Here is a 23767-nt window from a genome sequence, read left to right as displayed (position 1 = left end):
ACTCATGACTCAGTCTGTACTTTTTGCGCTGTTAACATTTCGACTCACTGGAAACTATATGTCATAATTTTTTCTGACTGTTTCAACATAGAAAAAATAAATAATGTACCATGCAACAGATGCAAATGATAAGGCCTGACTGTAGCTCTCAACCCTAAGGCTGTTTTTTTTAAGAAACAAACTTTTCCTTTAAAGCTATGATGATATTCTTTCCACATATCATGAATGTGTCACTTAATTAAGTAGTCAAATACAGCAAATGAGCCTATAAATGAGCTTAAAACGCACTATCAAAGTTAATTAACACTGGGCAGTGTAATCCATTAACTCTCTACATAGTTCTCATTAAATTAAATAAGAATATTTAAAAGAACCAGGATTTTTAAGAGTTAAATGTTATTAATAATGCCTTGGGTGGTTATCATAATTCATAAATGTCTTAATTAAAGCTTTTCTAGCGTTTAGTCTTAATCCACTTTTGAGATTACAGCATCCCTCCACATCTACTCATGCATACATCATTCCTATCCCCCAAACAGTTAGAACATCCCTATAGTGGATCCAGAAATCCCCTGCTTAGTGTCTCATGGATGGCAAAATGTAGTTTCAGCGCTAAAGTAAATCAGAATATTCTTGTTACCTCAAGTTTGCATACAAATTTGAATGTTTGATGGGAGGAAAAGAAAACTGCTGCTTTCTGGATCTGCTGGTTTAGCAGCTTAGCCAACAGTGAACTGCAACAATAAAACTGACAAAAAAGATCATTTCTTGAGGTTATTATTTCAGATTGTTGTAGTACTCCTCTGTAGGAAAACTTCTTTAATGTTGTTGTTCCTGTTTTGCTAACCCATTACTCTCTGACTTTTAAGCAAGTGCTCAACAAATCAGTGCTCCATGCAGCGATTACGTAATCAGAACCTCATCAATTCACCAGAGGAAACTGGAGTGATTAAGAAGAAACGGGTTCTGCTATTTCTTTCAAACACTCTTGTTTATGGCTAACAGGTGCAAGACAGTCTAAAAGACTAGGTGAAACCAGAAACAGGACGCATCAATTCAGTTCAGAGTTTTAGATGTATGTGTTAATATTCTAAAGAAATACTGCAATAACTTCAAAAACTTACAAAATGAGATAATTTGGCTAGAAAATTACTTGACAGACATCTAAATTAACTGTTTTTAGTCACTATCAGTACTTGTTCTGACAATAATGCACACCATCTGTGGAATAAAAAGGATACTCTACCTCAGCATGAAGTCATGACGAAGACCTTCTTTAATGGTCTTGGCAATGGTTGCGAAATGTGGAAAATGTTCCTTTTCTGAGAGCTCGTCTGCAGTACATCGAAAGCAATTCCTCTGCAGACCACAACACAGCCTTTTGGGCAACGGCTTGAGGAATGACCAATTTTAGCATGAGTCATCCTCTGCAAGTCTCAAATGTTGCACTAAACGCGTCCGATGAAAACACTTTATGGATTGGAATGGCGAGGCCTGCCATGTCCGCACTCACTGAAAACCCACGCCACAGGTTGCAATCATTCAGTTTTCACATCTACTGCACTGTGTTCACATTACCACTGTCATACTTTGCAGATGTTTTCTGAACAAATGCAAAAAAAAAAAAAAAAAGAGATTGACTGATTTGAGACTGGACCCTTCAAACCGTCTGACCACTTAGTGGACTGCTGCTGTAACCGACTCAAATATTGATCTGTTTTATAATCAATCAATGGAGAGTGTCTCAGGGTCAGCAGAGACACTATTACCCGGGGCAGATGTGGATTTATGACTGCACAAGGTTTTTTCCTCATCCTGCACATTTTATTGCCTCTTATTTGTATTTTTTAGCACTTTCTTTTCCCAGTTTCTGCACTGTTAAATCCTACTGGCACGGGTGATATTTGATTTTTTTTTTTTTAGAAGAACATGTTGCACATTTATGCTTGAAATCTCCCTTGTCTGTTCATCATGTTTATTTTCATCACTTTTCCTGAAGCAGGAATTCTTTTATGTATTTTCCAAACATTTATACCTCCTCCTATTGTGCTCATCTGCAGTCTGCCCGCACACTCTTCCTCAGTCTAGTCAGAGATGCCTGGAATTATTTACTGCCTAATGGGTTACAGCAGCTCACACCAGCCCAGTGGTGCTTTACTTTATTTATTGATTCTCATTCCTTTTGTCTTATTGTGTGTGGGTGTGTGACAGTGACCATCTGCGTGTTCGCGCAGGACAAGGACGCAAAGCGAAGACGAAGAAAGAAACCCCAACAACAACAAGGACACTTTGCTCATTTGAGTTACTGGAGAAATGACCTGTGGATTGCAAATTGATTGATATGTTGTTGTTTTTTTTAAGGCTAACGGCTGATTCCACAACAGCACGAGCTTACATCCGTTTAAATGACGTATGCATGCATGTGCCGTACCTGGGAGTGTGTGCAAACACAACAATGACAAACATCAATCTGTGAGGAAACATTAAATATCTTCGAAGTCTGCAATGCTAATGGGCTTTAAGGAACACACATCTTTCAATTAGGAACAAATCAATCGATAGGCGCTGCTGTACAGGTTTTGTGGAGTACATTAAACAGTGCCGAAGAGAACAGCTTTGTGTAAATACATCAAATGACAGTACTGTTGATTTCTGCCACTATTTTTGCTTTTTTATTACTCAGGTTGGTTTTCCTGAATTGAAGCATTACAAAGTTTATTCTTTTCATTGCACTAACAATGGAAATTAACAGTATTTTAAGCAAAATTCTGGTTTCTCTTGTCTCAATTCAAATCTATGGTTTTCACCTGCATAAATGCAAAGCAATTCAAGTTTTTTGGGTGTCATATTCGTGAATGATTGATGCAGGAGAGACTGTTTGGGGAGCAGTCTGTAGTGATATAAAGTTTCTTCTGGTCTGTTGTGGTGAAGAAAGAGCAAAAGTCACGACCCTTACCCGTGGTCTTGAGAAATAAATTATGAACGAAAAGATTAAATCATGGATATGAGCATGTTTTGAGGGCCACTGGGTTCTGAATTAATGATCAGGAGGAACAGGGTAGAGCCACAGCTCTTCCACAGACAAAAGACACCTGATGTGGTTCTACTAACTAATCTGGGTCCAGACCCATGTCCTTTCTGGGTTCTGAACATGTAATAAGCTATAATGACTTATCTTCCCAATGTAATAAAAGTAGAACATGGTGAGTGGATACCTAGCTGTGTGAAAATATTGATGACATGCAGTTTTCTACAAGCACTCCCACTGGCAGTAAATCTTTTATTGAAAATATTGCATCAAATTTGTTTACATTATTTGCAAAATGTCTGCTTTTGGTCAAAAGATAATTATTTGACTTTCTGTTTTTGCTTAAGCATCTTACAGCATTTTAAAAACCTTTGAAAATAACACTATGACAGTAAATATAATAATAATGTTCCATTTCTATTGCATTTGTTATTTGTATGTAAGTTGTTTCTTATCATTTGCTTCATCAGTTGTCAGCCTCAACCATACTGTGAATTCCGCTCTAGTACCTGAAATACATAACTACATGTTTTGTTTTTGTTGGTCATTTTTTACCTTTTGTATTTAAACCAAGTTAGAATAATTTCCAACTTGAACTAAAAAATAAAATTGTTGGAGGAACATAACAATATGCAACTGATTTTTACCCATAAAACTTTCTCTATTTTAGGTTTTTCCAATTTCTTCCAATGTTTTATGTTGATTTTTGTCAGCATGGTGCACATTACAATTTTGTACCAACGACTACCTTCCACTTAATCCAAGGTAAGTAAGCGGAGGCTCAGACTCGCTTATTCCTACTCACTTGGGCCAACTCCTCTGGGGGAATGGCGAGGTGTAACAAGGCAGCCGAAAAAGGCGTTGGTCATCCATGAAGAGGCAGAAGACAGAATACTTAGCAAAGGGCCAAGGCTGGGATCCTCGGTCAGTGTCCATACCGAGGGTCAGGAGCAGATATCACATGAACCGGAGTAGGCCTAATCCATCACGGGCAGGATGAGAATAATGTGGGAACAAGATCAGACACTTGAGGGCAAACAGGGCAAGGAATGAATGGAATACTGTTCACACAATTCACATAATCCAACAGAGAAGGCAGAGGGGAAATTATGTAGTGAATGGAGCAGGTTAAAACAGGCAAGAGACAAGTCAGCAGGAAAGACTATTAGCAAGATGAGAGTGAGTGATGGAGAAGTGAAGTATAAACATAACAGGATTCATAACACCTTGAAACATGTCCTGGGCCTTCATCTGGCCTCACCTCACAAAGAAGAGTCAAGGAGGCATCCAAACCAAATGCCTGAGCCACCTCAACCTCTCTTCTCTCATCCTTGTTGCCCTTGAGACTCCTCTTGATGTGGAGGAGAAGCAGCTTTACTCTGTCTCAAAGCGAGAGCCTGGACACCCTGTGCAGGAAACTCATGTCAGCTGATTGCATCCCTGAGTTTACAATCAGGTTGCTACCCAGAGTTCATGACGAAAGATGAGGGTCGGATTGTAGATTGGCTGTTAAATAAAGAACTTAGCTCAGCTCTCTCTCTTCACCACAATAGATTGGTACAGTGCTCACACCACTGCAGACAGTGCACCAATCTCTATACAGGCATCAAGACAGTGGGCAATAACTGAAGCCTCCTGCTTGAGATCAGTGATGATAACTCCAAAGCGGAAGAGTGCCCAACCACATTTGTGGACGCTGGTTCCAGAGTCAGAGCCGTGTGTTGAGGTGAGCCTGACTGTGTCTCTCAACCACGACCCTGAGGGGTGGATGAGTCCATCGCCCTGAAAAATGGGTGGCCATCCCACTGGCCCTCCCAAGAGAAGACCTCCATCCCCTTTATGTTATATTCAGTTCTCAAAAACCACCTTTCAATAACCTTCTTTAATCAAAACATAAATCAATCAATAAATTAATAATGAGTAAAACACCAAAGCATGGCCAGAGGCTGAATGGTCACAACATTACTCTGAATGAGTTGGAAAGTGAAGGAATGGATCGCTTTTCATCCAAACTTAACGTTTTTTACAAATTGGCATAGGTATTAATAAATAATTATTATTGAGCGTATTATTATTATTATTAATGGCACACTGTAACCAAATGGTCTATGCCAAATGTATGTTCTCGTTTTCATCCCTGCGGTCCGGATTGATGGCTTGTAGATCAAATCAGCCGCAGGAAGAAAATTCTGCAAGTGTCACATTTGATGCTCCAGGAGGACTGACTGCACTGCTCCTTCTGCTGTCTGTCTCTGTTCATGAGAGTCCATTTGTATCTGAGTCTGTGAGGCGGGGAACGGATAGGAGGGGTGGCTTTAACCCAAATGACCGATTACATAACATCCTAAAAAATAATTTAAAAAAATCACTACATACAGATAACAGAAAAATAAATAAATAAATCCCAAAAACAACGAATGAGTGAATGATACCAGTTCTCCCCACGCTGCTCTGCTCTTCGTGGGAATGAGGCTGATCGTTAAACCCTCCAGTCCTCAGAGTGGATTTAGGATCAATGAGAGAGAGAGAAGAGAGAGAGAGAGAGAGAGAGAGAGAAAGAGAGAGAGCAGAGTGGGGTGTCTGCGTGTGTATTTTAAGCCACAGCTGTTGAGCTACCCCCTCAAGTACGTGCTCCGACCCAGAGCGAAAGGCGGAGAGCCGAGAGGAGTTCACCGCTCTGCGCGTGTAAAAAAAAAAAAACCCAGCGGCTCCCGGATTTTGCTTCCAACTTTTCTGCGTTCCGCTCGTCTCGTCTCGTCCTTGTCGCATTCCTCAGAGCGTTTGGAATGACCACTTTTCCCGCCTGCGTCGCCTCCATGTCAGCATGGGAACTGCCGTGTCCAAAAGGAAGAATCTGAGAAACGATGCGATATCTTCTGTGGCAGCAAAAGTTAGGTGAGCGATCCTCGGAGGTGTCCACCTCTAATTGCTTCTGATTGCACCTCTCGGGAGGCTGCTGCTGCTTCTTCTATTCTTTTCTTTATTTTTTATTTTTTGTTTTGTTTTTGGTGTGTGTGTGGCCATGCATGCAGGTTTGACAGTCGGGTGACTTGATGAATGACCACTGCGCTATCCGGGGGTTTAGTCATCCTGCTTTGCAATGCGCATAGACGCTCCGTGCGCTTTGTCCCGTCTGTAGCCCCGGGGCGTGCGGCTGATCGGACAAGTGCTTTAAATCTCCCAGCGCTATCTCCTCCACTGCATTTGTAATAGAAACACGCAGATGGCCCTTTTTACTCTGTTGAGGCTGAGGCTCAGTCAGTCTCGATGGGGAGGAAGAGGATGCTCGCCTTTCCATGTTGTTCCGAATGAGGAGGCATCATTGTGTAACCAAAGTCATGCAGAGAGGCAAAGCGAGGACTCGCAGGAACCCTTTTTTTTTGCATTCTCACTCAGAAGATGCCCTATCTAGGCTGCCTTTCACATCCCAATATCAATGAATCAATCAGTCACCCAAAATCAACGCCGTCGTGCGCTGATCACCTTCCTCTGACAGTTACCCGAGTCGGGCACAGAGAGGGACTGCGGAGGTTGTAAATTCACAAAGGGAGCCAGGATGGACGAGAAACCCGTCTGAGCCCGGTCAGTGTTTTCATAAAAGACGCAAATAATTCACATTTAGCAGAAAGTACGACCGACGGCACGCAGGGGAAGGACCTGCGTCTCCACAGGCTGCATCCATCCATCCATCCCGCGCTGCGCTGCTTTGAGTTGGAGCTGCGAAGCACGTGTGTCTGTGTGTTCATGTATGACAGACGGGACAGATCTAGAATGAGAAAAAAAAAATCAAGCAGAGGGGGGAGTCCATAACAGGATCGACGTGATATGTAATTCTGTCGATGAATGACCTTCAGCTGTGCAAAGTCCAACATCCACACATGTGGGCTGATGTGATATTACGTCATTCCCTCTGTCTGTGTGTGTCACGGAGCAAATCCCATATTTGGTTTCATCTATGCGCCTTCAGGGCTGCGTGGAGTCTGTGCGCCACTTTGATGCATTCAGCTAACAAGTTACTCTGGCAGAGCAGGTGTTCACAGTCTCACCAACTTCAATGCATTTTATTCATATGTGACTGAGCAGCATTGCTGGGTGGTGGATGACTGGGAAGTGGATGTGAGATGAACGTTTGAAACTAATCATCTGGGAAGTGTGACGTGCATTTGTATTTGTATCCCCTGGACATAAAGCCAGGATCACAGTAGAATAGTTCATCAAAGCATACTCATATGTTAGAATGGCCTAGTCAAAGTTCCGACCAGAGAATCTGCACCAAGACTTGAAAGTTAATGCTCACACGTGCGTACAATCAAATTTGTCTGAATTTGAGCTGTTTTACAACACATAAGAGACAAATAAGTCTCCAGAAATGAAAAGATGGTAAAGAGATTCACAAAAGACTTGGAGCTGCAGAGGAAAGTGGCTCTACAGAGTGGTTCTCAAGGGGACTGAACATGCTTGTAGTTCACATTTTGTAGATTTGTTTATTTCCTTTGTTCTTTACTTATATACCAAACTTTTGGCTGGTTACTTATGTAAACTCCCAATGAAATATCTGTCTAAATTTGAAAAAAAAAGAAGCAAAAACCAAAATAAAAACCCTCAAGGGTTATGAATATTTTATGGCACTGCATTCATAGATCATCTAAGTCTTATGCTCAGGAAATCTGAGTTAAATCTGCAAAGATACTGACACTTAATGCTGTCTTCTATTAATTTGACAGGCATTTATTTACTCATTAGAAATGTAACTTCACCTTATTGTCACAATTTCTACTCTTTCAGAAGCGCATCTGTACAATTAGTATATTATTATATAGTTTGCACGTTGCTTACTATCTATAGTCTCCTATAAGATATCCACACAACGACATTAATCTTCAGTGAAACAACAAAATCAAAACATTTTTCTTTCCTGTGCTATTTCACAAATTCATTCCACAGGATGTGCTCTTCATTATTGTACATGCATTATGTTTTCTAAAATGCAGCTTTTCTCTTAACTTATAAACCTCCTTCCTTTTGGAAAATATATATATTTTCAAATATTTGTGGTATCTGATTATTTATTGCTCGCTACATAATTTGACCAGATTTGAATTTGACAAGATCCATATTTTTTTAAAAATATGGATCTTGTCAAATTATTTTAAAATAAATAAGGTGTAAATATCCCACCTTATTTACTGCTCATCTTTTGTAATGAGCAAAGCAGCAAGCTCTAAAGTGGAGTTTTATATTCCCCAAATCTCCACACAGTAATTCACGTCTTGAGGACCAGAGTTGGAAACCACTAGCCTAACATAAACTGACTGAATTATGTACCTTAGAATACACATGTGCATTAGTGACCCTTTTCTTTTCACTGTTTATGAGAAGTGAGGAGATTACTGAACAATGCCGGCTGCTTTGTCCTTAAGCTTTGAAAGCCATGTATGTCCCATATTGTTACCAGGAGGACCTTGCAGGAAAACTGCTGCTCCCTTGTATTGAAATAAATCAGTGGAGGTGGCATCTGGTCTGGAGAGATATTTAGCAATTTATTTTGGGGGCTTTTCTGGTCTTATCTGAAGAAAACATCAAGACAAACATTCTGAGAGTTTTTGGATGAACTGGAGAGTTTTTCAAGATGGATGGAAACAGATGCATTTAAAAGTGAACCCACTCCGATTGGTAGTTTTAAACGTTATAGCATAATGTGTTTCTTGTCCAGATTTCGTCCTGTGATTATCAAGACACAAACCCAATATCAAATTGGCGAAAGGTTTCATGTCTATACCTCATCTACCAGTATTAGGCATTTAAAACATCTACAGTAAATACACAAGGCTGAAATAATAATGAAAAAAAAAAACGTAGTTATTTGTGGACGGTCACTTTAAAGCTTAGAGATTGTTCTGTCTAATTACCTAAACAAGTAGTTTAGGTAATTGAGCTGAAAGTCACTTGTATTTTTTGCTTTTAAGTTCATCCTGGCATTACACATATTAATGGTGATTTTAACAAGGGAGTCTGTCAGGATTGGCTCACTTCATTAATTAAAGAGTTTGGCACATGCATGCTGGCTTTACTTACCAGCCCTGGAGTTTGTGGTTTGGTCTGCAGAGTTTTATCTCCAGTCCACTAAATAGTTTTTAATAGGTTTAATGCTGCAGGAAAGTGGTGGGAATACTGAGACTGCCGTTCCCACTGTTAAGTCAGCATGGTGTACCAGATTAAAAAGCACTCATCAGGATTATTATATCAAGCAATTACAAAGTGCTTGTCTTCATATGGAGGCTCATTTGAGGAAACAAGCTAATGTGAATTACAAAATTTTTTTGCCACAGACTGAAAACACTCAAGATTGCTTGGCTTTATGTGTGTAATTTTATGCACTTTTATGTATCTGCGAATATGAAACAGATCAGCCAAGACAAGAGAGAGGTTACATCTTATTTACACACCTAAATTCAGTTCTCCCAAGTGAGAAAACAAGCGCTTTGATCTGCCTCAGAGGAGAGCTGTGTCGTGGTTCGGATGAATGGTGGAGGACAACGGGGTTCATGAAACCGCGAGGGTGTGAAAAATGGCATGCGAGATGAAAGGGCTGGCTTTCACAGAGGGATGCAAATGAAATATTATGTCTTAGTTTATGCAGGTCAGCCACCTGGCTGACTTTGTTGTTGGTCTGCAGTCACAAACCTGAGAGCGTTACATAACTTTTTTGTTCTGCTTTCCACTGATCCTATTTGATAAAAAAGCATGCTCACGTGCAGACTTCCTTCTATTTATTTAAAAATATTTTTTTATAAACACTTCCATATTTGTGTGACCTGTATCTTCATTTATAGAAAATCATTGTAAGACATTCATCCTATTCTCTGCTTTGTTTTATCCTCTCTGCTTCAGTTAAGCAGTAATTATTGCTTTAAATCCGCTGAATGAGGTTGAATTTGGTTGATTGCAGTTTGAGAAAAAGAGGGTTCCAGCTGTGCTCAGTTTTTGTTGGTTTTTTTACTTTGAAATTGAGCCTATTCATTTTCAAATTACTGTCATTCTACAAAACAAATGGCAAATTTAACTTGCTGATTACGAAGACCTCTTAACACAAATGCACAAGTGTGTATAACAAGTCACCCATGTGGAACAATATTGTGGATTTCGGAATATTTCAAGTTTCATCATATTTTTTGGCTAAAGACATTTTGCAAATATGCAGATATAGTGTCTAGATCATAAGTACTTTATTGGTTCTGGCCATTATAGCTCTAATAAACAAAGACATATCAAGAATATTGTTACACTTTGTTTATATTTTCCAAATACACCATTATTAAAGTCCCATTCAGCTCAGAAATCTTTTTAGTCACAAAGACTTGGCTAAAGTAGCAATCACACAAATCAGAAGTGAATCAACCAGGGAAATACAATAAAACAGAATAGCTGGTAAAAAGATACCTATCTTAGAAAACCTGTTTGCTTGCTTTTAGTTTTTAGCTTTCAAGCAATTTCTCTACATAATCAAGAATGTGGTGACAGTGGAGAAGAACCAGTCCCTAAAATCACAGATCCAAAAGTTGTTTCAATGGGGAGGAACAACAGACACACATAAACATTTAACACTTTTAATGGAGCAGAAAATCAAAGGCGGTACACAAATGTCATTATAGCAATTAATCAGAAAATCACTCAGTTCTGGAAAGAACAGCAAAACACAGAAAAAACTGCACCAGGTGTACTTTTGATGACTGAGAAAAATAAAGAGAACTCTAAATTAATAAAGGCTATAAAATTACCTTTTTCTCGAAAGAAAAACAGCTACACACAAAATCTGAGCCAGGTGTACTTTCTATGATAAATAAAGTCTAAAAGAAGACACAAACATGATAGCAGCTCAGTCACAAAAATGTTTTATGAAACTATGAATTGTTAATCTGATGCTTAATCTGCTTGTGGTCCAGTGTGTTTTTTGTTTTAATTCAAATGCCTAATAAAGAGCATAAATACTTAATTAAACTAATTTATTATGTATTCTATGCAGCAACTCTTCCATATTGGTGCATTAAACAGATTGGTTGAGTTTGATTTTCCTGTTGCAATTTATATAAATATTAAATTACTTTACACTTATGGCCACATATGTAAGAATTGACTGAATAACTCAACTCTTCGTGTGATATGGTTGTTGCTTTCGGCCATAACCGTGCTGACATTTCCACATCCCATAATGCATTGCACTTTCAGGAGACCCATTAAGTCCCATGGACCCCTAAGTTATGCGACAAGCCTCTCAACAGGTCCTCAACACCCTTACTGTGCACATTAGTGCACAGATGCTGCTCTGCATGTGTGTGTTTGTAAGAGACGCGATTCAATTAGAGCTTCTGAGAGGAAGATTCGATTAAGGAGCAATAAGAATGAGGAACTTCTTTTTTTAGCAGCTTCTTGTTTATGGTGAACAAACACCCAAGGGAGGTATCACTTCTAATGATATTCAGAACAAGACGAGTTTCTCCTTCCTTTTCCTGAATGGAGCGATTGTGTGAAGCATATTGCATTGCGTAAGAATGTAATCAGGCAATTTGCACATGACACATGAAAGACAACTCAGAAAAAGTGAGTGTGAACAGCGGCTGAGAAACTTGAAGACCTACGCTAAAAACTATTAGAGACAGAAGCCAAACAAACAGCTGATAGAGTGGTATGGGAAAACAAATGTTATTGTTTTTTTATGTTTGTAAACAGAAAGCAAATATGGATAAGAAAGACAACGCTTAGAATTTAACATAGTTCTGCTAATTTTCTGTTTTTGGCACTTCATAATTCTGTCTAAATTATTTAAAAGATGTGCAGCTCTTTGAAAGAAATAGAGAAGATTCTTGCAAACAGTTAAGAGGTGAAGTATATTTAAGTGAGTCTGACTCATTTTACTTATTAAACAAAGGCATAATTGTTCTCACTGCTGTTTTTTTTTTACAGTAATTTAGAGATTATGTGTTATATAGGAAGCTGAGGCTACAGACATTCATTTTTGAATAGCTCCTACAAGGGTCCAATTGCAGATTATCACTTTTATTGATGTCCAGACCTGCTTTCAGGCCCACATTAGACTCCAGAGTACAACAGAGGAGCTCACAAATGATTGACCAACAGCTAGATGTCTGGGCTATGAAACTTCAAGTCAAACTCAAACCATCATCCCCTAAACCTTATGATGTCATATGTTTGCTGTTTTTCTCCAGTCACATGAACATGATCAGAAACTTGATGAAAAGTACATAATTTTGCGGTAGTGATTATTTTAACTATAAACAGAATGTTGCAGTAGTTACAAGTTCTGTTCAGACTGTTTGTACCCAAACTATGTAATACTCATGTCAAAAAAGCATAATTATTGATTGGCTGCTATCGATTGGGATCAATAAATTACTGCTTTTAGACCTTACAGATATAAGTGAACTAAGCTAATTTCAAGCATATTGTTGTGAGCAGCTTGTCAAAGCAAAAGCAGAAAACATTTGATCCAAGTCACAAAATTCAAAGGGTAATTCCATGAGATATTTCAGACATGTATTTGAACCTCAATTCAAATACATGTCTGAATAATGAGCTCCTGTTGCTCATTATTCTGGCATTTAACAAATCATTTTCTTTTTTTATAATCCAAAAATTTTCTGAAAAATAAAAACTGCACTCTTAGTTTTTTAATGTTAGAATGAGAAATAATATATTGTGTATCTTAACTGCAAAGTTTAGTTTTACAGTTAAATATTTCTTTCCAACAGTACTGGCTGTTCCATCAATTTTAGAAAGTCAAATCTGAACCAAGTCCAGGGCACTAAACTTTAATCTGTTTCATCTAACTTCCCTTTCCTACTCAGTCTGTTTGCAGTACTTTTATAAGGCTTTTATCTGTTAAAGCATTTGTGAATCACAGATTGCAAGTTAGATTGAATAGACACATATATACTCTTGAGGCATTAAGTAAATGAAAGATGTTCGTTTTAGTATTTGGCTCTGAATTGTTATTGTTGTCTTGTTTATCTTTCACGTCTCCATTGTGCTGACTGAGCTCTCCATCTGCTTTAGTTTCCCCAAGTTTACTCCAGCTTTCATTGTCAACATGTCCCCAATTTGTCTGGGTGTGCTCCTCTTCCTGCTGAGAAACCCGCCCTCCCGGACGCGTTCCTCCTTAAAACCCTTATCACATGTCCGAGAGCATGTGGGGTGAATTTTACATCCGCCCGCCCGCCTGCCCAGCCTTTTCCTTTTCCATTTTTCCCTGCTGTGTGTGTCTCTCCATGCTGCCTTGTCACACACACACACAAAAAAAAAAAAAAAAAAAAAAAAAATATATATATATATATATATGAAGCACAATGGAAACCTCTCACAACAATGGAAACCTCTCACAACTCAACACAAACAGAGGTTCCTTTAGTAGTCAGACTGAGAGGTTTCCAATTCCTCTCATGTATAATGGATGAGGTGAGTCTCTTGCACTATTGTTTGGGAATTTAAATCAGAATCCAGAGTGCTGAATGAAGAAATGGGAGGGCAAAATGAATTTGAGACCTTCTAAGAGAGACCTAATGATTACAGCTAACACCTCTTTTATTGCAATCCTGAACGGTAATCATCATAGTGTCAGTCTCTAGATATAATCAGAAATGTGTGTGCATACACTCAACCTGTGAAAAACACTCTTTCACTCACAGAGAACACCATTATACAGCACTGGAGGTTATATATTTCAGAGAAGATGCAGCAGAGCATCCTTGCAGCTGCATGGCGCTCTATTTTTAGAATGGTAGTGAAGGAGTCTTGAGGGTGTCGCAGCATGTGCAAAGCATCTCGGTTCCTATTATGTCGCCACTAAACTGTATCAGAGACTTATTCACTTTTGTCATCCCCATGAGCAGAAGAGGAGACAAAAGAATACCGTAAGCATAGAAAACTTTTTTAATTTATACCTGCAGTGTCAGAAAACAGAATTAGATGGCTGGATAAAGTTGTTTAATGCTGCAACTCTTCAGTTTTACTTAATGAGTTTGGGGATTTTTGTGAAATATTGTTTTTTTGTGATTGACATTTCACTGATACAATGCCTTTCTCAAGTATTCACTCTCTTCCACATTTTGTCATAATCCAAAAACAAACTTTAAAGTACTTCATCAGAATTTATATGACAGACCAACACAAACTAATAAAGTGTATAGTTTTTAGTTTAAGTTGTAGATCAAACTGCTTTCCTAATCACAGGTATCACCATGTACAATAATGGTTTTCTTGCCCAGCTTGTTGGTTTTGCTGCGTTGCTGACTCTTAGCAGCTTTGCAGTAAGCAAACTGGCATTGATTGATTGTTTCATTTTTGGATGTTGAATTTAATAGGGCTTTGTGATATGTTGAAAGTTTGAGATATTGCGTTTCAACCAAACCCAACTCCACTTTAACCTCTTCTGCAGCTTTCTCATTGACTTGTCTGCTCTTTCCCTCTGCTTTTCAGGATACTATTGGTTCATTTTTCTCTAACAAACTTTTGAGGCCTTAACAGAAGAGATTGATTAATACTGAGATTAAATTTCTGAATATATGATCTGGAAAGCAATCAGATTTGTTTAGTGGTTATAAGAGTAAAGGTCTTTCAATATAAATTAAGATTTATATTGTTTTTTAAACATTAGAATCAAGTATTTACAATTAAGAGCTGCTTTCGTTTGCTCTATCATGTAAAATTCAACTAATTAAGGATCATCAGTATAAAACAAAGCCGTTCAGACATGCATACATCTGCTGGCCAACCTTCCCAAAACTCTACAATTTTAATAATGAAACTTTGTTGTTATTTCTGTCCTTTTCTTTAAGACAAGTGTGACCTTTGAAATAATTTTTAATGAGTTAACATAAGAAACTCTGAAACCCCTGAAAACATGACAATCAATATAAATAGGATCTGTAACATTGCTCTATCTGGGATTCAGTGTGCATGTGGGACCTGTGCACTCACTGGTCTGGACAAGCTTCAATAATTGAGGCCACTGGCAGGCAGCAGGGGAACTCTTATAGATTATCCTTCAGTGGAAATCTTAAGTACAGGAAGGAGTCTCTGTATTGTCTGCTTATTTTTATGTTCATTGTCAGGAATAATTATATGACTGCAAATCAAATCATGATGGATTTTTGGTTTCAGCATAAATGTAGTTGAAATTAAGGACAGGCAGTCTGACAGCAGCGTTATGGATGGATTGCTCAGAAATTACCAAAAATATACTCTTTAGCCTTGTGGAAATCCTCTCCAGAATAGTTGAAGTGCATAGGTGCATAGAGTGCACCAACATCCCATTCAGCCATATGAAATGAAATGTATTTCATGTGTGTGAAGTCAGAGGAGCAAATACTTTTGGCAGTATGGTATATACTGTTATCTGTTTGTATCACTCATAGCATTTAGCTAATAGTGATTGATCCCAAAGATCAATAAATTCAACTTAACCAACTTTTAACAAGTAAAAGTTCAAATCAGACGTAGCGTCATTCCCATATCTAAGTTTGACATTCCGTACAAATCAAGCACAGCAGAAGAATTGTGTTTTATGTTAGAATGTTCCCGTTAGTCCACAAGATGACCTGTCTGGAGTTAGCATTAGCTAATTACTTTTGCCACTACTGGAACAAATCAAGATGAAGAGGTAGTTGCATCTTTGTAATGCATTTCTAATAAAACTATATTGCTGAAAAAAATTGCAAGATTGGTTTCAGATATATTTTTATCTCTTATTTGATATTTGTTGTGTCACAAAAGGCACCACCAGCTGACAGAAGCCTTTTGTTGTTCAGTGTAGTTTTGTGTATCTGATCTATAAGTGAAAACAAGACAAGTTGTTGACTTCAACACCCTTTTCAAATATATAACCTTAATAATTGTTCAAACATGTGAAAATCTGTTCCTGCCTATGATTAGAAAATTAGGCCTTAAAAGTTTAACTGGCATTAGGAACATATTAGATTATGAAAACTATTCAAGCCGCAAATGAATGAGAGATGTTTTGTTATTTAATTTTCTTAGCAAAACAGGTTTAGTGTCTGTATTTTAATAGAGGACAGGAAGTAAGACTAACCTAGTTAATATGTTGTTTCAGTTTGCCTGCCCTTGAGAAACTTTGTGGATATAGAAAAGTAACAGTACAAAAATATCAGCCCAGCTTTAAGCCAAAATTACCAATTACACAAGACACTGTAAAAGAGTAAAACAGCAAAAAGATACAAAAATTCCAAACCTGCACCTGCATCCAGTAAGCGTTTGCCCTCAATGTGTCAGAGACACAGTAACTACATTTCCCTCCCATGGGGTTGGCCTTGGGGCTACTAAAAGGGAAAAAAAATAAAGACAAGTCTGCAAACATTGCAAGTTGCAGAAAATCAAAAATATTTGATGCAGGTGATTGTTTGATTTTACATCTGAAATGAAGGACTCTGGCTTTCAAAGCAGCATGTACTCAGTTTCTGGTTGTCAACCCTAATGCTACTATCGATTGTCTTACAGCAGGGGTGTCAACATCCAGTCCTCAAGGGCTACTGTCCTGCAGTTTTTCGATGTGCCACAGGTACAAAACATAGGAATGAAATGGCTTATTTACCTCCTCCTTGTGTAGATAAGTTCTCCAGAGCCTTGCTAATGACCTAATTATTCTATCAGGTGTGGTGCAGCAGAGGCACATCTAAAAGTTGCAGGACACCGGCCCTCGAGGTCTGGATGTTGACACCCCTGTCTAACAGCCTCCATATGCCTTCATGTCTTTGCAGTACATGTGGGTAAACATAAGACACAAGTAGGAAATGCACAGCAATTTCAACAAAAAACTGTGGAAATCGGATTGATAGAGTAACAAAAACTGCTGCAGAAACATTTGAATGTGTCACTTAGTGGGTGTGGATCAGTTTTCAGGAATAAATTTTGCTTTAAACACACTTTAAAGGAGAGGCAGTGTGTCTTTGTGTGGTATTTTGACTAGCAGAATGCTGATTACCATTTATAAGGCTAAATACAGTGCAAAATTTGGGAGTGTTGTATATTATATATATACATATAATTCTCTTTTTTCGCTTTTTATTGATGCCATATTAAGCAATTCTGATTAAGAAGCTGTTTTGAAGTAAGATTAAAGATCTAAAGCACGCTAGACATCGCTAATTTATACTTGAGTTTATTGACAAGACAAAGCCTGCATATTAATATCACACTTAGTGAATAAACTAGGCTGATGACATTTAACATCAAACAAATTATTTATTCGGTGTTTTTTGTGAAGGTAGCAACACTTATTATCTGACATTATGATAACCAGGGATGCAAAATAATAATAAGCTGAAGGCGAGGGGCTGGAAGTCTTGGCTCTAGCCACAGCGGTCATTGGACATCTGGACAGATCACCAGTCCATCACAGGGCAACACAGAGACAATTATGCACACTGACACAATTTAGAGACCAGTTCAGCTATCTGTCACATTTTTGAACTGGAATCTGAACCAATGCATGCATGAGGAGAACATGTAAACTCCATGCAGAAAGGTCCCAAGGCTGCATTTGAACCCAAGGTTCCTGCAAAGCAACAGGGCTACCAACTGTGACATCATATAGGCTGTGAAGTCAATAGACAAACTGAGCTGAGACCATAATTATTCACACTACTTCTCATTGGTTGAGTAGTCCACAAAAGCCAGGCGGGAGGGTTAGCAAAGGTCGCTAACATGATTCCATTTGTGACTTTGCCACTCATGAAGGTATTTTAAGGTAATTAAAAGCTTGATTTTATTTTATTTATTTATTCTTCCAGAATGTCAGAAAGTACTAAGGCTTTGTTGTTTGTTTGACCATCATATAGACTTGCTTGATGGAAAAAAAAAATGTTTTGATCAATTATCTTTGGGGAAAATTAAAGAGACCCATACCCACTTTTCTGTCAGGTTTGAGTATTTCTTTCTGACACGTGGACAGTTAAACATGCAAACACACCTGCCAGTAAATCCACCAACGTAAACTGAGCTCATACTGTGAAATTACATAAGGTAAAAACTGTCCTTCACTTTGTGTCCTGCTACTGTCTCATTGTCTCGGTTTCAGACTAAGATTGGCTGAAGAGGGAAGATAAAACTGCCATATCTTAATCTGTGGGTGGCACAAGCTTTCAAAGAAGGCAATTAGGATTATAATTTATAGTTCCCTTGCCCTTTTTCTCCATTCTCCTCTTTCCTTTTGTCTTGTCTCCCTCTCATCCTTCCCCTCCACCCCATGAATTAATTCCTTTGTGTGTGTATGTCGTTGTTTGTGTATCCCCACAGAGCAGCGCGAGCATTTGGAGAGTACCTGTCCCACACGCACCCTGAAAACCGAAACGGATCAGGTCAGCGTCTCTGTCGTCCTGCCATTTGTCCATCCCTCTATCCTCTGCTGTGTTTTCCTTTGAGGTTTTAATCCTTCCTCCACCTGCTTCACCTCATCCTCTATTGAAATGCCAGGCTGTGCTCACTAGTGTGTCACAACAACCACTGACAACCACAGGGAGATGATGATGTTGCTGTATCTGCTGTGCCATCCTAAGCTTTATCTTCCTCTACTTCCTCCTCCTCAGCTTGAGTGATTTTACAATTAGTTTATACTGATATTTCTGTCTTCATCTCCTTCTTTCACGCTGTAGCTCATCTTCTGTGTGAAACCTTGGTGGGTCCTGATCCAGAGTCGCCAAGAGACACGATTGGACTCAACAACAACACTCACCTCCCTCCCTGCTCCTCTGCTAACGGCTGTACGAACAAACCAAATTCTATCCTGGCAAAGGAAAAGCTGGGCCTAATCCAGCCTCCTCTCACATCCATCACAGTTTCTACCAAACCAACTAGTATCGAACATAGCTTCGCAGCAGAGGAGGACCAGAAGACGTCGTTTGAGTGCACCCGTGTGTACACCATCTCTTCCCAGCACGGCATGCTGATGAGCAGTGGCCGGGGCAGCAAAGAGAGCCTAGAACTGGACATCCTGAAGGAGAAGTCAGGGAGCGGTGGGGTAGGGTCTAGAGGTGGCCCAATCCAGCCCTCCACCTCCCCATCCTCTGCCTCCTCATCTCCAACCCAGTACATCCGCTCGAGCAGCAGCCGAGGCATCAGCAGTTGTAGCCACCCTCACCACTGCAATCACCACCATCACCACACCTCCATCTCTGGAATAAACGCCTCCTCTAGCAGCGGTGGAATCAGCGGGCCAAGCTGTAGCAGTAGTCACCAGCAGCAGCAAGCGGGTGCAGGATCCCACTCCCATCACATGACCCACCACCATGCCCATCATCACCATCACCTAGCCCAACCACCGCTACAGACCTCCGTCAGCGCGCACAATATCCGTAGCCTTGGTGAAGGTGCGAAAGGGGAAGCAGAGTGCAGTGGGCTTGCTTGCGACTCGTGCAGCGGAGCCCCTTCGCGTAGCCAAGGGTCACTGGACCTGGAAAGTACATCCAGAGAGGCAGGCAAGCAGCACCGACGCCTAGAGCGGATGTGGAGTGTGGACCGGGTGACTGGGCTGGAGAGAGGTGAGAGGGTGGATGACACAGAGGAGGCAAGAGGCGGTGCAATTCAAAAAGGGAAGGGGCTGGTGTGTGACCCAGTTTCTCTGGGCTCACTAATATTGGACCAGAGAAGAAATAACATTTGAACACTTCACTTTCGCTAAAAATAAATGCAGTAAGAACTTTTTTTTTGTTAATTCTGAGGGTGTAACAAGATCTTGTGAAATTTCTATTGCAAAGCATTTTGCCTGATAAAGTAAGCAAAAGCTATATTTATTATGTCCTGTTGTGAAAGTGCATAACATCCCAGAACTATGATTGAGGCTTTTATTTTGATGTAGAAAAAGCAGTAGCATGGAAAAAGTGTCCACCACTTTAACGTTTTAGGTAGTCATTTGAAAAGAAGAACCTTCAAAAGACAAACATTTGTAAATACTATAATTTTGACTTCTTATTTGGGTTGAATAGCATGTTTAACAGCAGTTGCAAACCCAACATCATGTATTGTTTTGTCTCATGAGAAGAATGTACCGTTACACCCCTAGTTGTTTTACTTTCTGATGTTCACAGACAAACAGACACAAAAGCACACACTTCAAATGCTTTTTTTTCTCCGGTCTGCCGGGGGCAGGAGGGTCGGTGTTAGATGTGAAGTGGTGGTCTGTATTTCCTGATTTTTCGTCTAACCGTTTCTCCTCTGCTGTCTCTTCCCCTTGTTTCTCCCTCTCTCCATTTGTGGAGTGGTGCACTGTGAGGTGCTGGTGCTGGTTTTGTGCTTTTATTCTACATGCTTTGCAATACTTGCCCTGTACAGTGTAAAATTTGTTTTGTTTGTTTGTTTGTTTGTTTTTGCCCGCTAACTTTGGAATTCCAATTTTTCTCTCAAATTGCAGAGGACACCAACTGGTTCCCCAAGGAAAACATGTTCACCTTCCAAACAGCCACAACAACAATACAAGCGTAAGTTTCTCACATTCCAGTAATGTAAGCTTAAACTTAGTAAAATCCAGGACATATCTAGTGTCTTGGCATTTAAAATAAACAGACAAAATAAAGGTTAATATTATTAACTTATATGAAATTCAACTGGTTTCAAATTTCCCAAGCTTCAAAAAAATTGTCAGTGACCTGCAGAAAACTTCTTCCAAACCTATTAATTTTTGAGTGATTTTATTGTTGGTTTATAGTAATAATGCTACAACAGTGCATTTTTAAAAGTAGAATATGAAGAAAATACAAACATTTTACATTTAAGTAAAAAAAAAAAAAACAAAAACAAAAAAAAACAACCTACTTTCCAGCATTGCAGTTAATAAATCATAGCTTTAACTTTATTATTGTCCACTTATCTGCCCACACAATAAAACTAAACTGCAAATATAAATAATAATAGAATTAGATAACACATTTGTTCTTTGGGAGCTGGAGCAAACACAGTCAGGCTTTATGTAAACTAGTTGAATGACTGAGAAAACTCAGAAGTGTCCAAAATAAGGCTGTGCAGGTTAATCTTACAGTAGAACTGGAACCAACAGCTGAGCAATTTTGTCATTACATTTAGAAAACTTTTATAAATTTTCCCTCCCTTCCCTCGTCCAATCCTTCTCTTCCATACTGCTAATGAATCATGTACGCTTGAAGGCATCCCTTTACAGGATGCCTTCCAGGAGAGGAAGTAAATATGAAATATTAACTTGTAAATATAGAAACAAATTTAAGCAATGCAAGAAAAAGTCCAAATAAGCCAAGATAGAAGAACTGCACCATTAATATGTCTGCTAGCATAAGTTTCAGATGGTGCACCAACAACAAGAGTCACTTAAAATTGAAATTGTTATTCAGGTGATCTGTTTATGTCAGAAGTAGGCTACAAGTTTTAATTTCATTTTCAAATGCATTTTTTGGACTTTCCCATCTGAGTCTTTGGATCTTGGGTTAGTTGTCCATGACTAAAGTTTAAAATCCTACATGGTTCATCTACTGTACAAATATGTGCTATGTCAATGCTCATAAATGATAAATTATCAAGTGGAGTCATTAGCAAATGATTAATTCATGGTGACCAAACGCTGACATATTTCACTCTTTTATTTTTCTCTTTTTTGCTTTCGGACGTATTTTTGGAAACAGAATATCGTAAGTATTACCCCCTTTCTGCTTTTCCTTGTTTTCAAACTTAACCTTAACTCCTGCTGCTTAACACTGATGCGCACAATTAACATTCATCCGTATATTATATCACAGAAAACTAATGTGTGTCCAGAAAAAATTACTATTGTGTGCATTAGTAGAGTACTGTTGCAGTTGGTTTCTTCTGACTTACATAACTACATAAAGCCTTTCTCAAAGCTCTGCCCTATTGATTGACAGCTAATGGATGTCAGCTGTGTGAACCGTTACAAAAGGTCAAACTGCAGAAAGTTACAGGATTTCATGCAACAAGAAATAAAGTCCAGAATAATCCACTGTAGCTGAGTTGATGAGCCAGGCTGGAGTCATCCAAATGACTGTTGGATGACCTAAGCTCTGCAAACTGTTCACAAGCACACAGAGATGAATAGTTTTACTTGAGCTGTTTAAAGTTTTTTGTGCTAGTCATGACCAAGTGCAGTAATCTCACTTTGCACCCATCCTAACTATTACTGAGAGTGATCTGGCTGTGTTAAACTGAATTTGAAAACTTGGAAATTGACCTTGAAAAATTTAGTATGGAGAAATAGTTCCAATTTGTGCTTGTAAACCATTAAGTTATAGTTTAATAGAAAGTAAGCTGCCAGTTTCAATAAGATAATTATTTCAATTAAGCTGAAAAATAACCAGACAAACAGGATGAAGCATTAAAATACAATAGTACATTCATATAAGCTGCAGTAAAAGCTGACATTACTACTACAGCACAACTGTGCAGGAAGTTAGAAAAGCAGGCATGAGAGATTACTTGTTTTGTCTGTGACAACCATTTGGGCAGATTGCTGCTGTCACAAATGTGTCCAGTTGTTTTCAGGAATAAAAAACTGTGAGATAAAACCTTTACTTCCCCTTCATCAGACAGCACAACTTTTCTCACTAACCCAACTAACATTCACTGGTATCAAACATAAAAATGTTTTATGTGTTGTGCTGCTCCACCACACAAAGACCTATTAGTTTTACATAGAATTTTGGGCAATTGTGAGATGAAAACATCATATTGTTGGAATAGAAATTAAAGCGAGCCTTGTAGTCTATTCTGTGATGCTATACTTCTTGCTTGATTGTGAAACAGTTTTGAAATTTAGACCTATGGAAGTGTTTATTTTTGCTATTTTTCAGCTGTGACTCTTGCTTTAAAAGTTATGAAGTATGTTACGGAGAAAAAACTTAGAATTTTTGAGGTTTTATTTCTATATTTATACCACAACATTTAGTGTCCTCAAAGCAACCAACTTGTTATTTGAATAAGAAATTAAAACACAAAGAAATGTTTAAGTTCAAGCCTTTTCATAAAGATTCTTTCCACTTGTTATAGTAAAACTGATCAAGATTTTTCCTTCTTTGATAGTTTCCAAAATCTCTGTGGGAGAATCACAGTTTGCACGATTAAAAAAAAAGAAGCAAAAAAAAAAAAGACAGTTGGCTGCAAGAACATGAAATGTGTTGTACCATTGTTGTGTTTTATTTCTTTTATTTATTATTTTTCTGCAAGAACAAAAAGAAAAACTAGTTGGGATTCAGGTGATGGAAAGTGTTCAGAAATAATCTCTCAGAGGAACAATGTACAGGTATCTGAGGTCTGTTGTGTGAAAGTAATTGTGGATAAATGTGGCTGTGCATTTTGATGTGAGAGGAGCTTGTTTAATAATGCATAATGCTAGTTTAAAGTAGAAGTTTTGAGTTTATTCTAACAGTATTAAGTAGTTTAAGCCATGTCACTGCTTTATAAAACTGGCACATACATTTGTATTCAGCCTTATGTAATCAGCTGCAAGCCATTTTAATACTATTTTCTACTTCTAGAAACTGAACATTTTGTCAAGTTATTTTTAGAAATGCCCTCTGTGAAAATATATATTTTTTGTAGGCTTGATCTAGTTTTACAGTTAAATTTAGGTCTGGATTAGAACAAAAATGCTTGACCTGCAAACAAATGGACTTTTCAGTGAGATTTGTTAAACCCTGTTGAGATCTGTGAGTTCTTTTCACTTTTTATTCTGAGAAT

At 38.5% G+C, this 23767-nt stretch overlaps 1 protein-coding gene across 1 annotated transcript in view; it reads left to right on the top strand.

The window, feature by feature from the left end:
* Positions 1–5649: 5649 nt before the first annotated feature.
* The window catches only part of nsmfa (NMDA receptor synaptonuclear signaling and neuronal migration factor a), a 39084-nt gene continuing 20966 nt past the window's right edge, over positions 5650–23767 (top strand). The window contains exons 1-5 of the mRNA XM_055040386.1: positions 5650–5923; positions 18353–18414; positions 18709–19593; positions 20463–20529; positions 21700–21705. Coding sequence (XP_054896361.1) covers positions 5853–5923; positions 18353–18414; positions 18709–19593; positions 20463–20529; positions 21700–21705 — 1091 coding nt within the window. The 5' untranslated portion in view covers positions 5650–5852. The remainder of the gene's footprint in view (positions 5924–18352; positions 18415–18708; positions 19594–20462; positions 20530–21699; positions 21706–23767) is intronic.

The sequence above is a fragment of the Poeciliopsis prolifica genome, unplaced genomic scaffold (genome assembly GCF_027474105.1).
Source record: "Poeciliopsis prolifica strain line A6 unplaced genomic scaffold, Auburn_PproV2 SCAFFOLD015, whole genome shotgun sequence".
NCBI classification, from domain to species: domain Eukaryota; kingdom Metazoa; phylum Chordata; class Actinopteri; order Cyprinodontiformes; family Poeciliidae; genus Poeciliopsis; species Poeciliopsis prolifica.
The sequence above is the reverse complement of the archived record's forward strand: the minus strand, read 5'-3'. Positions and strand labels throughout refer to the sequence as shown.